This window comes from Mandrillus leucophaeus, unplaced genomic scaffold (genome assembly GCF_000951045.1).
Source record: "Mandrillus leucophaeus isolate KB7577 unplaced genomic scaffold, Mleu.le_1.0 Scaffold235, whole genome shotgun sequence".
NCBI classification, from domain to species: Eukaryota; Metazoa; Chordata; class Mammalia; order Primates; family Cercopithecidae; genus Mandrillus; species Mandrillus leucophaeus.
In genome coordinates this window covers 2180531-2195445 of record NW_012102421.1, presented here as the reverse complement: position 1 = coordinate 2195445, position 14915 = coordinate 2180531, and the positions used below count along the sequence as shown (strand labels likewise).

The window sequence follows — 14915 nt, the reverse complement described above, 5'->3', positions numbered from 1 at the left end:
GGATAATTTGAGGGAATCAGCTTTTATATTAAGAAGATAAAACATGAGTTTGCAAAGTTGCCATCTGATCTTATTGCCTGGTGGGCTGCCTAGGAAAAGGAGTCTCTGATGGATATTGGATCCTGAGGTGCATAAGGGCAGGAGCTACATATAGACAATTCCCTTTGTCTGTTATTTAATGCAAAGCCTTGCACAACTGGGCACCACACACTTGCCGCTAATGATATGTGGGAGTTGGAGAGTTACCCCCATTCTTTGTTCTAAACATCTCTCTTGGCTTTCTTTGTCCCACTGCCTGCCTGAATCTGGCCCTGAGCAGGATGGCCACCCCACAGGACATAAGGTATGGGTTTGGAAAATTGCGAAAATGATCTGTGTTAGCTGGCTTCTGTGTTCCATGTGCATTTTATTGGAGCCTGTCTGAAGATAGTGCCTTGCTTTTGGAATGAGGCCTGCTGAGTCATGCCAGGCTTTTCCTCTTTCACAGTAATGCCTTATCTCAGAGCATGAAATTGACCCCATGTTTGTGTATCTGGTCACTACCATGGTTCCCAAGCCCATAAACATCCCCTAATCTTTTTCTTCGCTACTCATGCAGTTTTTCTACTCATATTCAATACTTTAAGAAACTCACTCTTTCATTCTGTATTACTAACCCATGGCTCCTCTCTGTTCCTTCTTCACTTTAGTATTTTCTTTTTCTGAGAGGAGATCTTGGGTGAAAGTTATTATAACTATAATTTATTAAATGTCTTCTGTGTGTCTAGGTCTGTGCTTAGAACTAATAATTATTTGTAACAATTGTCATCACTGTACACTTACTATGTGTCTAGCAGTGCTAAGTGCTTTGCAGACATAGATTCATTTAAGTCTTATAACAAGCTTATGACACGAATACTATTGATAAACCCATTTACAGATGTGGAGACTGAAGATTAGTGAAATTAATTAACTTGCCCAAGGTTACCAAGCTAGTAGATGGCAGTCTTGAATCAGGCAGTCCAACTCCCAAGCCCATACTCTTAATCACTACAATATATTGCCCTTCTTTTAAGCCTGTGGCCTTTCCTATTGTTCACAGGTATCCTGCAAGGGCAGTGTATTGCTGTACAGACCTAATAAGATCCATGCTTTGACCTCAGGCTTGTCTGCCTCCAAAGCTCATGCTTTTTCCACTCTCCAAATTGCCTTTGAGGAAGATAGACACTGAGTTGCCCACTATCACCTCACCAGTTGTTCCTTTCTTAGGCACAGAGAGAATGATGTAGGATTAACTACATCACATATGATACCCAAAGAAATCCATTGGTTTACTCCAGTGGCTTACCAATGTCTTTATCATCCTTTCTTCAAATTTTACATGGTACAAGAGATCGAGACAAAGCTACTCTGGTTGAATTCACAATAGGGGACCTGTGCCCTCCTGTGCCCCTGCTCTAACTCCCATGAACCATGGTTTCTGCAGTTCCTCCATCAAACCCTGAAGGACACCAGAAAGCACAGCTGTAATATCAGTTAACCTCATCCTAAGTCAGGAACACATACTAACCATCACTAAGTGGGTAGTTGTTTATTATCAACTATTATCCATCAACTAGTGGATAGTTGCATTTATCAAGATAACATTATTCCAAGACATCTATGGCTAAAAATAACAACAACAACAACAACAACGTTTTGTCCTTATTCCAGCCAAAAATATATTTTCTAAGTCCATTTTCCTAGAATTACATTAAAAGAAACATATTGGTCAGATCAAATCAATAAACACTTGTTTAGTGCCTGCCAGCCCTGGGGAAACAAATCTCAGTATGACATGGTAACTTCTAAGTTATAAGATGATGATGATGATGATTATTATTCTCAGTTTTCTGAATGGCTTAAGCCCGGGCAATTAGGTCCTCTCTAAGATTATAGCAAAACAATCATGTATTGGATTTCTCTTCCCACAGGAACTCCAACATCCAAACCATAGACACATCACGAAGGCAGGTCACACTATGATTTCACCTAAGCCACTAGAGTCAGTCATGGCTTACTTTCTTCCTATAGACAGCCCAGGGCACATGCTAGCCATGGACTTTAGCTGCTGACACCCAGGTATGAAACTAAAATGAATGATAGACAACTCATAGCAAGATGTAGCGTACCATGAAGCCAAATCTAAAAAGTTTTCTGGGTGTATCTGTTATCTTTACCCCTGGATTATCAGACCAGTGTTTTCAATTTTGATCTTCATATTTAGTGGAAGGAAAATCTGATTCCTCTGGAGTAAGAAAGGTGGAAAAGATGACATAGATATATGTCTTTTAGGTTATGAGTATGGAATGGTGGCAAAGAATACTATGTGTCTGCCAAGTCCTATCCCTTTGTCTTTTGGGCACTAACCTAGACTACACCTCCAAGCCTTTTTTACGGCTAGATGGCATTGTGTCATTGAGTTCTGGCCAATAGATGTTGCCAGAAACAATGTGTACCATTTCCAGGTCTGGCCCATAAAGTCACCCTGTGCAACCCTCCATGGTCTCTCCTCTTGTATTCACTGGTTGAATGGAGAGGACTCTGTAGATTTGGAGGATAGTGGACCCAGAGGAGAGAAAGAGTGTGGATCTCTAAATGAGCAACAAGTTTGTAGAGTAAGACCTGCACTTGGCTGTGAAATAAGCAATAACCATTTTTTTGTGTGTGTTAAGCTGTTGAGATTTGAGGAATGCTAATTACAGAATTTAGCTTACCTAACTAATACAGAGGCACAGTGAATGAGAGCCTAAGTATTAGAATTAGACAATTCTGGATTCTATAAAAACTTTTCCACTTACCAGCTGGGTGACCTTGCACAAATTACTTAACCTCTCAGAGTTTCAACATCATTTGTAAAATGGGAATATAATAACACTTACCTCATAGGATGGTGGGAGAACTCTATGGAAACATATGTGTATAATGTCTGTTACATAGCAGGTGTAGCAAGATTACAAATTCACTCACACAATCTAATTGTGCAAAGAAAATGTACTTCCTTTATTTCTCTATAACTGATTGAATTTTCTTCAAGATCCTCCAGCCCTGGGGTAGCAGGGAAACAAATGTGAACTTTAAATGAGCCAATTAACAATATGTCAGTCTCCTTTTGGTTTAAAATAGTTCCTTTCAGGTAACTGCTCAGGCTTTCAGAATCCTCACCCTCAAGAGAGTCAATGGGTGAGTTTACTCTGTAGCCCCAGAGGTGGCCCCAGAGGTCTTTGTGCAGGCCTCTGGCTGCTCTCAGAGTCCTCACTGGTCCTGCTGGGTTGTGTCCTTTCTCTGTACTGTTAGTGCTTGCCCATGTGGCAGCTGCTGCTGGAAACTTGAGAGCTCTTCTTTCCTCAGCTTGGGAAGGGCTTGGTGGGCTTCTCTTTTGAGCCAGCTGGTGCTGTGTATCCTTCTGAGGCCTGGCTGTGACTACCACTTGCTTTCTGGCCTTGGCTGCCCTTGGCCACAGGGTCATTTTGCTCCCCCATGGTGACCACTCTGGTGAGCTGACTGTTCAGCAAGTCAGTTACTTTCTCGTTCCTTCTAAAGAGCATCCAGGAATTTCTGGGTATTTTCCATACAAGGAGGGAGACTCCAGCAAACCAACTGAGGTCTGCTTTCAGCCTAGTCATGACTTTTCTCTGATATGGCCACCACTTGTTGCGTGTGGGGGTGGGGACAGTATCCTGCAAGGAAATCTCTTCTCAGAGACTCAGAGAAGGACAAGGGCCTCTTTGCTTTTGGTTTTGTGGCAGACAGGCTCTTAGGTGATTCCTTATGATCCTCACATCCTGGTGCACATACCCTTGTATAATCCCCTCTTCTTGAGTTGTGGGGGTGGGACCTGTGATTGCTTCTAACCAATAAAATGTAAAAAATGGATACGGCATCACTCTGGTGATTATGTTACCTTATATAAAAAATTTCATCTTGCTAGTTGACTTGCAAGAGACTTTGCTTGCTGACTTGATGGAGTGGCCATGTAGGGAAAGCCAATGTGGTGAGGAACTGTAGGTGGCCCCTAGGAACTATGGGTGGCCTCTAGGACCTGAAGGTAGCCAGCGGCCAGTAGGAAGCTAGGATCCCAAGTTTTACAACCACAAGGAAATGAAAACTACCAATAACCTGAGTGAGCTTGGAGATGGATTCTTCTCCAGTCATGCCTCCAGATGAGAATGCAGCCCAGCTGCCATCTTGGTTGTAGTCTTGTGTGACCCTAAGTGGAGGATCCAGCTAATCCTGATCCACGGAAACTGTAAGATAATAAATGTCCATTATTTTAAGCTGCTAAATTTGTGGTTTAAATAACAAGCTGCTAACTTGTTATGCAGCAATGAACTTTGGCTGAGAGAGAGTTGGAGGCATGCGTATCTATTATTTCCCCTCCTCCAGCCCTTTTACACTTCTGACAACCTGCTGGGGGGTAGAAGAGCACATTTGCATTTTCCTCCTTCAGTCTGGTGGGAGGCCCTCTCCTGCTGTCCCCAGTCACACACACATCATAACTTACTCCCGATGGCCAAAGTGGCATTTACTCACTCTACTTTCTTTGGGCTCAAGATGTGGAGTGGCTGCTGTGAGACATAATTTAGAAGAAGAGGTAATAAATACACAAATAATTAATATTTTAAGAATACTATCCCCATTACAAAGATCATTATATTCAGTTTCTGTATTAGTCCGTTTTCACAGTGCTATACAGAACTACCTGAGACTGGGTAATTTATAAGCAAAAAAGATTTAATTGACTTACAGTTCCACATGGCTGGGGAGGCCCCAGAAAACTTACAGTCATGGCAGAAGGTGAAGGGCAAGCAAGGTATATCTTACACGGCAGCAGGAGAGAGAGAGAGAATGAGGCGGGGAACTGCCAAACACTTTTAAACCATCAGATCTCATGAGAACTCACTCATTATCACCACAACAGCATGGGGAAAACCACCTCCATGACCCAATCACCTCACACCACGTCACTCCCTCGACTTGTGGGGATTACAGTTCAAGATGAGATTTGGGTGGGGACATAGAGCCAAACCATATCAGTTTCCTTCCCTTTAGATTCGGTTGGTTGAACCTCATTGTTTTCCCAGATCAGGAAGTTATACAAACCATTTTTAACTCTAATTTTCTCTTTAGTTTTTCCCTATTTCAAACTTCTCCTGGCATAGAAAAGGCCATTAGGGCTGGGTGGTCCACCTCCTTAGAGACATAAATAGGGCTTGCAATAAATGCTTGGGTAGTCTGGTTTCCCATGGGATGCTGATCCAGATAAGTAACTATCCTGTTAGGGTCAATGAAATACAGTCACAGATTATTAGAGCTGGAAGGAGAGCTATAAAGTCCAAATACTATCATTTTTTAGAAAAGGAAGTCAAGGCCCAGGGAGGTAAAATGACTTGCAAAAAGTCACCATGTTGGTTATTCCAAAGCTGGAATGAAAATCTGAACATTCCAATTCACAGGCCATGCACTAGTTATCTTAAGATATCATGTACAAACTGCAAATCAATATGTAGCAGAAAATTCTTTAATGAGGCACGTTTGCCAGAGTGGATTATTTTTTAGGTCCACTTTATTGAAACCTCTTCCTTTGCAAGAATTAAGTTTTTATCCTTTTCTGCTGATAAAAGAAAATCTTTCCAGGTAAAGCTGAAGAATAACATCTTTCCTCTGACCTGCTAAATGGTAATAACAGCTGTTAGGAATATGTCCTATCAGGCCCCAGAGAGTGAGGTATGGGGCATTTACAAACTTTGGGATGCATTTGGAATTGTCTGAATCTGGGCAGCCTGCTGACCTCGGTTGGAGACAGACCTTTTAACTGTGCTTTTATGTATCATCGCTTCTTCTCTCTCTCTCTCTCTCTCTTTCTCTCTCTCTCTCTCTCTCTGTGTGTGTGTGTGTATATATATATATATGTTTTTTTTTTTAAGAAGGGGAGCTAGTCTTTACTTTTTCTCCTTTCTAGCCTTTCAAGACAAAGCACTTGAAATAGGAATATGATCTTTGTGGAAATGAATGAGATTAAAAAAATTCTTCTATCATTTTGCAGAGATTTTTGTACCCCTGGAATTAGAAAATAGTTTGGGTCATAGAGAATGACCTTTTTAATGCATGTTGTTATTTTATTCCTAATTCTCATAAGTGAGTTTCCTGCAGATGAGTAGCTTGAGACACTGCCACCGCTGCTTCGTGTTACTGTTTCTCAGTCCTAACAGTCAGTTTACGATGTCAAGCATGGCACCACATTTCAGTTTTGTGAGAAACGCTGTAGTGTGGTGGGGAAGAACTCTAGCGATGGAGTCGAACGGACCTGAGTTCAGAATCTGTAGTTTGGGGCAATTTACTTAACATCTTTGAGTCTGAGTTTCCTCATAGGTAAAGTGGAGAGATTAATAGTGCTTACCTGATATGGATGCTGCATACGTTAAATGAGATAAGAATATGGCATAGCTAACACATGCCTGGCACATAGTGGGTGTTGTCATAACATGCAGGACACTGTATTAGAATTACTGTACATGTTCACAATCCCAGTCAGACTGAAAACTCCATCAGAGCAGAAACTATGTCTCTCTTGGTGTAATCCCAACTCTCAGTTTACTGCGTACTGTATCATAGGTGTTTATATTTTTGTGAATTAATGAATAAACAAATGATCAAAAATTGATAATTATTACTAACGTTCCCCTTAACTTGAGTGACACACCAGCAGATCACTCAGACTAGCTGAGTCATTTCGGCAATACCCTGTTGCCTAAATGCATTCAAACTTGCTCATACAGAGATGCAGGTACCAGCTGCTTCCAGGCTTCCTACCTTTGACATGTTTAGTTCAGGTTTAGGAATTTGGAAAGGCATTTCTTCATAATCTGGCATTGACTGGAGCTTACAGAAAATTCTCAGTCTGAAGTTTAAAAACCAATATCTGAAGAAGAACTAGAAAGGGCAAGTGTTAAAATAATCTGGTTAGAAAAACAAAGTTTCTTCTAACTTAGTTCTTAAAATTCAAAACCCGATGTGAACCCCTTATGAGTTCAATAATTACCAAGGAAACTGAGGCTTTTAATGTTCCTGTTCCATTATAGATAATTTCCTTCTCATAGGAGACCTCTAACAGCAGTCAAGATGGAAATAAAAATATTCTGAGGAGAGAGAGTGGAAGAAATAAAAAAGGAACATAATATGGAGGAAAGATAGATCCCTAGGAGATGGAGAGTTTTGTAAACAAGTTTTCTCTACACAAAGATTGGATTTGCCTTTGCGTCTCCAGGGCCCAGCACAGAGCTTGGACGTGTGAGCTGCTCCACCCATATTCGTTGGGTGAAAGGTGCCTATGAGATGGTGTGGCAGAGAAGGAAAATGAGCTGGAGTGGAAGAAACCAGAGCCAGGGAAGCCAACATGCCAGAGTCCATTGCCTGGCTAAGGAGCAGAAAAAGGAAGACAAATGCTTGAAAGGAAAGAGGGAAGGACAAAAAGCTGGACTGCAAAGTTCTACTTTCATTTTTTGTTGTTTTTGTTTCTTTATTTAAGAAAAGCAACAACAGGTCCAGGCACAGTGGCTCACGCCTGTAATCCCAGCACCTTGGGAGGCTGAGGGGGGCAGATCACCTGAGGCCAGGAGTTCGAGACCAGCCTGGCCAACACGGTGAAACCCCATCAGTACTGAAAATACAAAGATTAGCCAGGTGTGGTGGTGCACACCTGTAGTCTCAGCTACTCAGGAGGCTGAGGCAGGAGAATCACTTGAACCCAGAAGGTGGAGGTTGCAGTACGCCAAGATCACACCACTGCACTCCAGCCTGGGCAAAAGAGCAAGATTCCAAAAAAAAAAAAAGAAAAAAAGGAGAAAGAAAAAAAGAAAGAAAGAAAGAAGGAAGGAAGGAAGGAAAAGCAACAAGGTAGAGATGTCAAGAGCAGAGAGTGCTAGAAGGAAGTGAAGGCAAATGTGGAAGATAAGAATTAATTCTTTGTTTCTCTTTTCTCTCTGAGAACGTTAGACCTCTGATCTAATTCTCCACTGCTTCCTTCTCTTTGTATCTGTTTTTATTATTCTCTTCCATTAAACCATAAGCAACTTGAGGGCAGACAATCAGTTTTACTCCTTTTATATCCACCACTGAACCTAAATGGGTGCCTGGTTCATTTGATGCTTAATGAATTAAATTGGCAAGAACAGATGATACCTGTCAATGGATGTATCTATATAAAGAAATTTCACTTTTCCATGACAGTGGAACAATCAATTCTTTCTCCTCTCTCTGTCTCATGGGATATACACAAGAAATAGAAAATTGAAAATTATAGGGAATTTTTTTACAGTTCCACACATGATGTTGCTGGAATTCACTGGAATTTAATCAAAATAATATACTACAACATATGTCAACTCTACTTCTGTGGTTGTTAAAGGAAAAGTATATCTCCAAATGAGACAAAGCGCAGTTGGAAATAGGCATAGTGTTTTATTATCATCTACTAGTTCTCATCTCAGATTAAGTCACTCCATGGTGTTGGTTAATCTACTTTCTTCCAGCTATAAAGCCTAATCTATTACAGGTCATTCAATGTAAGAAATAGGTAAAGTCATGTCCAGGGATATGGCTGGAACATTAAAAAAATACAATACACAAGAGGTGAGTTGGAATGGGAGGATATGGAAAGAAAAATAAAATAAGGGCACATGGAGGATAGAAACAAAAGGAGCCAAAAAGGATCCTTCAGTGGAGAATAATAGAGCTTCATTTCTATTTCCTTTGATATTTATGATCGATCAAGCCTACACTTCTTCATACTGAGGAAGGAAGATGTGACTTAAAACAATAAAAGTTGCAAGTTGGCCTTTGAGTAATGGGAAAAGTATATCTCATAATTCTATGTGAGAACAGCGTTCTTAGTTTTTTTCTGGGTCCATAGAATCCCTTTAATAATCTGATGAAAGCTAATGAATCTTTCCCCTGCAAAATGCACAAACATCTAAAATTTGGCTTGTGATTTTATTTTGAAGGCTCACAGACTCCTGCAGCCCCTCAATTAATTCTGTGCAATACTACTTCTGGTAGATAAGTTTTCTGTGTTCCTTACATCTTATACTGGAATTGAGCTTTCAGTTGCCATTTACCCCAGAGCAGATGAGATACAAGTGCTCTCGTCTGTGGGTAGGGGTTATCTGGTGTCTATGTTCTACATTTTTGGTGCAAGCAGTTGGCCTTCCAGAAATGGGAATAGCTATAAATAGCAAATGTTTGGCTGAGACAATCTGAAGCAGTTTTCTCCAAATGCTCTATGGACAACATGAATGAAGGAACCAAACCAAACACAAATAGTTTACATAAGTCTGTCAAGGGCAATGTGGGGGTTAGTGGTAAAGGAAGGGGATGAAGAGGACACGCATGAGTGCTTGATGCCTCAGAGCCAACATGTGGCAATGTTACTGTATGATGTGGCACATCTGTTTGCAAGCTGTATATGCTTCAGAATTGAGCAAATAGGTGTAGCAAAAGGTCAAGAATAGCAAATAGAATCCATCTTCCTTACCAGTTCCAGTAGACTCTATTGCAGTCCGCTATATCAATGTCCCCCAGTGGATCAGCTCTCCTGGTATTGATACCATTGTGTAACCACCTCCCCTTGAAGCTGGGCTGTTCCTCTGATTTACTTTAACCAGTAGAAGGTGGAAGAAGTGAGTTGTGCCAGTTCTGGCCTAAACCTTAAGAAGCCCTGGAAGTCTGCTTTCTGCTCTTGGGAGCCCTTAGCTGCCACAGAAGAAATCTATTTGCTGTGCTACAGCGACCATGTGGAGAGGCCATGTGGAGAGGGAGGGAACTTAGGACTGAAGTTCCAGCCACCAATGAGAACTGAGGATCCAGACACAGGACCGCAGGCAAGTCATTCCAGCCACTACCTAGCCCTTTGAGCCATCTCACCTGAAGCACCATCAGACATGTAAGTGAAGAAGCCATTTTGGATGATGTAGTCCCAGCAGAAGACTTGAGAAGAGATGAGCCATCTCTGCTGCACTCTATCCAATTCCTGACCCACAGAGTTGTGAGAAACAATAAACGTGGTTGTTGTTTTAAGCTACTAAGTTTAATTTTTATATATAAGTTCCAGAGTTCATGTGCAGGATGTGCAGGTTTGTTACACAGGTAAATGTGTGCCATGGTGGTTTGTTGCACCTGTCAACGCATCACCTAGGTATTGAGCCCAGCATGCATTACCTATTTATCCTGATGCTCTCCCTCCCTCTCCCTTCCGACAGGCCCCAGTGTGTATTGTTGTCCTCCCTATGTCCATGCGTTCTCATAGTTTAGCTCCCACTTATAAGTGAGAACATGCTGTGTTTGGTTTTCTGTTGCTGTGTTAGTTTGCTGAGGATAATGGCTTCCAGTTCCATCCATGTCCCTGCAAAGGACATGATCTCATTCTTTTTATGGCTGCATAGTATTCCATGTTATATATATACTACATTTTCTTTATCTAATCTATCATTGATGGACATTTGGGTTGATTCCATGTCTTTGCTATTGTGAATAGTGCTGCAATAAACATATGTGTGCATGTATCTTTGTAGCAGAATGATTTATATTCCTTTGGGTATATATCCAGTAATGGGATTGCTGGGTTAAGTAGTATTTCTGGTTCTAGATCTTTGAGGAATTGCCATACTGTCTTCCACAATGGTTGAATTAATTTACATCCCCACCAACAGTGTAACCTTACCAGCATCAATTGTTTCTTGACTTTGTAATAATCAACATTCTGACTGATGTGAGATGGTATCTCATTGTGGTTTTGATTTGCATTTCTCTAATGATCAGTGATGTTAAGATTTTTTTAATATGTTTCTTGGCTGCACGAATGTCTTCTTTTGAGAAGTGTCGTTCATGTCCTTTGCCCACTTTTTAATGGGGCTGTTTGTTTGTTTGTTTTGTAAATTTGTTTAAGTTCTCTGTAGATTCTGGATATTAGACCTTTTTCAGATAGATAGATTGCAAGAATTTTCTCCTACTCTGTAGGTTGCCTGTTTGCTCTGATGATAGTTTCTTTTGCTGTGCAGAAGCTCTTTAGTTTAATTACATCTCATTTGTCTATTTTAGTTTTGTTGCAATTGCTTTTGGCAATTTTATCATAAAATCTTTTCCCTTGTCTATGTTCTGAATGGTATTGCCTAGATTTTCTTCTAGGGTTTTTATAGTTTTGGGTTTTACGTTTAAGTCTTTAATCTGTCTTGAGTTAATTTTTGTATAAGTTGCAAGGAAGGAGTCCAGTTCCAATTTTCTGCATATAGCTAGCCAGTTCTTCCAGCATCATTTATTAAATAGGGAATCCTTTCTCCATTGCTTGTTTTTTGTCAGGTTTGTCGAGGATCAGATGATTGTAGATGTGCGGTCTTGTTTCTGAGTTCTCTGTTCTGTTCCATTGGTCTATATGTCTGTTTTTGTACCAGTACCATGATGTTTTGGTTATCGTAGCCTTGTAGTATAGTTTGGAGTCCAGTAGCATGATGCCTCGTTAAGCTACTAGGTTTTTAATAATAATGGACTACTAAAACAGTAACTTTTACCTAGAAGTGGGGCACTGCTGTAATAAAAACCTAAACCTGTGGCACCGGTTTTGGGACCAGGCAATGAGTGAAATTCGGAAGGTTTCTTGAGGAGATTGTTCACAGAGACTAAAATGACTGTAGGAAAATTGTGTTGGTGGCTGGAGAAAAGGTGATTCTAATTTTGAAATTGTTGTAAGTGGCAATGCAATAATATAAAATATATGTCTAATGAACTTGTGGATTTTCCTGAGATTATCAGGCAGAATGTTGAAAGGGCATGTGATAGCTTTTTGTTGTGCCTGATAAAGTAGAGAGATAAAAAAAGAGATGAATAAAAGAAGGGACTGTTCAGTTTTCAAGAAGATCAAGAAGCAACATTCCTAATCCAGGCTTTGCTGAGTTACAAAGTAAAACAGTTCTCATTCTGGCCTCCCCAGCCTACAAAATATTCTCAAAGTAAATAAAAACCTGGGGGCAGAGATTAATTCCATGTCACTGCTAGGAAAACATGGCCTTGGCGGTCTAGATCAGATCAAGGTTTTGGCTGTAACACCTGTTGTGGAAACCTCAATAAGATTTAGTTTCAGTATTATCAATCCTCCGAGATAGACAGTAGGATTTTAAGACTCTTAGAGGACTATTTCCTATACTCCCTCTGCTAGAAAAACATAGTTTCTAAGAGTATAATAGCATTTGTTTTCACAGCACCCTTATTTTCAGCCAAAGGTAGAAAGGGGCTTATTTTTGAAAGATTTATGAGTGTGAAATGCTTTTAATGGATTGTAGTATACTTTTATATATAGTAAGCCTACAAAATTAAATGAATTATTTCAGCTTGGATTAAAAGGGACAGACAAAATGAAAAGACGTCTCTGAGGACCTAACTTCCTATGGTTAAGAAGGTTGAAAAAGCTACTTAGTTGTAATCATAAAGCATTTCTAATGGAAAAGAATGACTCAGAGAGGGTGAAGTCAAGAGCTCAGAGGGCAGATTCAAGAGCCATTGTTGTAACAAAAGCCGTTCTGCTGTCAGGGGGCAAAACTGAGCCTTACTCCAGGAACACTCTCTGACTTTGGAATTGGAGGATTTCAAAATTGCAATGGACCAGTGCTTTTATATGTCTTTTATACGCCTCTTCCATTTATGAATGGAAATGTCTATTGCAATTATTCTGTTTCTCACTGTTGTGCATTGCATGTGTGGGGAGTACAGAAGTTATCTTTTTAGTTCACAGTCCTTGCACTTGAAAAACCATACCTGAGTAGCTGCACAAATGGGGCCACATATTAAGAGTACCATCTATAATTATGCCTGAGATTTAGCTCATAAGATTTTAGACTTTGAGCTAGTGCTAAAAGGATGAGGCTTTTAGGGGATCTTGGGTAGGAGAGAGAGAGTATATTTTGCCCTTGAGAAGAATGTGAATTTCTCTGGTCAGAGAGCAGATTGTGGTAGCTCTCAAAAGTTGTCTCTTAACAATTCCTCTCCTCAGTATGCACAAACTGCTCTTCACATCAAGAGATGGAGATTATTTCTCTTCCTCTTAAATGTGGACTGCATTTGTGACTGACTTTCATCAGAAGAATGTGGTGGAAGTGAAGTCTGGAACTGGCAGCTTCCACTTTCTTTCCCTTGAAGTCTAGCCATCGTGCTGTGATATGCCCAAGTGATACAGGGAGACCAGGTGGAGAAGAACTGAGGCTCTCCAGTGGATAGCTCAGACTAAGCTCCCAGCCAAAAGCCAGCATCAACTATCAGCCATGTGAGTGAACCATCTTGGACACTCTAGCCTAGCTGACCCGCCAGATATCTGCAGCCCAGGTGTCATTACACGGTGTAGAAAAACCATCTAGCTGATTCCAGTCAACCCCTTGGATTGTAAGAGATAATAAAATGGTTGGTATGGCACATGTTATACATATGTAACAAACCTGCACGTTGTGCACATGTACCCTAGAACTTAAAGTACATTAAAAAATAAAAAATAAAAAAATAAAAATAAAAAATAAAATGGTTGGTTTAAGTCACTATATTTTTGGGCTTTGTTTTGCCACATGGATAGGTCAAACAGGTTGGTGGTGGCTTCTTGGAACACTGCATTGAGAAAGATTTTTAGGCAATACCCAGGATTAGTGGGAAATGAGCTATGACTGATTACCAATCTCTTTATAGAGGCAAGAAGGCAGAGTAGAGTCCTATATAAAATGGTAACAGAATAACAAAATTACAATTTATGCTATCTCAGTAGAGCTCAGGAGTAGCTGTTGGCAGTTTCTTGTAAGAAAGTTGTGATTTAGAATAAAAATAATTAAAGATCCTGGCTTTTGATTAGCACTAAACTCTTCTATGTTCCAAGGTTTGAATTTGTTAATTTCTGAAGAACTTTTGACCCAGGAGAACAGACAGAAACTCCGTGAAAGTTAGACCAAGTGAGACCTCAAGGATAACCACTAGGATTCATTCATTCCTGTTTTCTCCCTTCTCTCTTTCCTTCCAGACTCAGGGCTGCAAACAGTTTTGGAAGGTCCCCGGAACAGTAAGCATCCCTGTAGACTAGTCTACATTTTCCTGCAGATGTCTAAGCCCAAGTCCTGCAAATGTGTAATACAGAGGTGCTAAATATGTCTGTGAAAATGAAAACCCCACTTGCCCACTCACTCACTCACTCATTTTAATTTATGTACAGTTGTGTTTTGTGCAGTATTCTCTGTGCCAAATATCTCTCTAAGGACTGGGGAAAGGGAAATAAACATGGCATAGTTTCTAAGCAAAGCATGGTCTCTATCTTCAGGAAGCTCATGTTCTAGTGTGGGAAACAGAAAACTAAACCAATCTGGAATTACGACAGGATAAGATCAATACAGCAACAACAGACATGCACGTTATAAGAGTAACTGGCATTTATTGTGTACTTATCTCAATCTTTTAACATTTTAAATTAGTTTTAATTATTTTTATGACAGCTTCACTGAAGTATAATTCACATACCATAACATTCACCCCTTTAATATGTATAATTCAGTGTTTTTAGTGTACTCACAGAGGTGGGCAACCATCACCACTATTTAATTCCAGAACATTTTCATCATCTATCTATCAGCAGTCACTCCCTATTTCTCCTGTCTTCCTATACTTGACAATCACCAGTCTACTTTCTGTCTTTATGGATTTGCCTATTTGAAACATTTCTTGTAAATGGAATCATTCATGTCTGTGTCTGATTTATTTTACTTAGCATGTTTTCAAGATTCATCCAGGTTGTAGAATGTATTGGTACTTATAATATTCCAGTGTATGGATATGCCATGTTTTGGTTCTTTGTCCATTGATGGGCATTTTAGTGGTTTTTGGTT

The 14915-nt window shown here is 40.2% G+C and overlaps 1 protein-coding gene across 1 annotated transcript; it reads left to right on the top strand.

The window, feature by feature from the left end:
- Positions 1 to 320: 320 nt before the first annotated feature.
- LOC105541179 lies at positions 321 to 7598 on the top strand (the record flags this gene model as incomplete). The annotated part of the gene is given in 2 exon segments (XM_011982090.1): positions 321 to 343; positions 7286 to 7598. Coding segments are annotated over 2 exon segments (336 nt in total), but the record flags the coding sequence as incomplete, so codon positions are not given.
- Positions 7599 to 14915: the final 7317 nt, after the last annotated feature.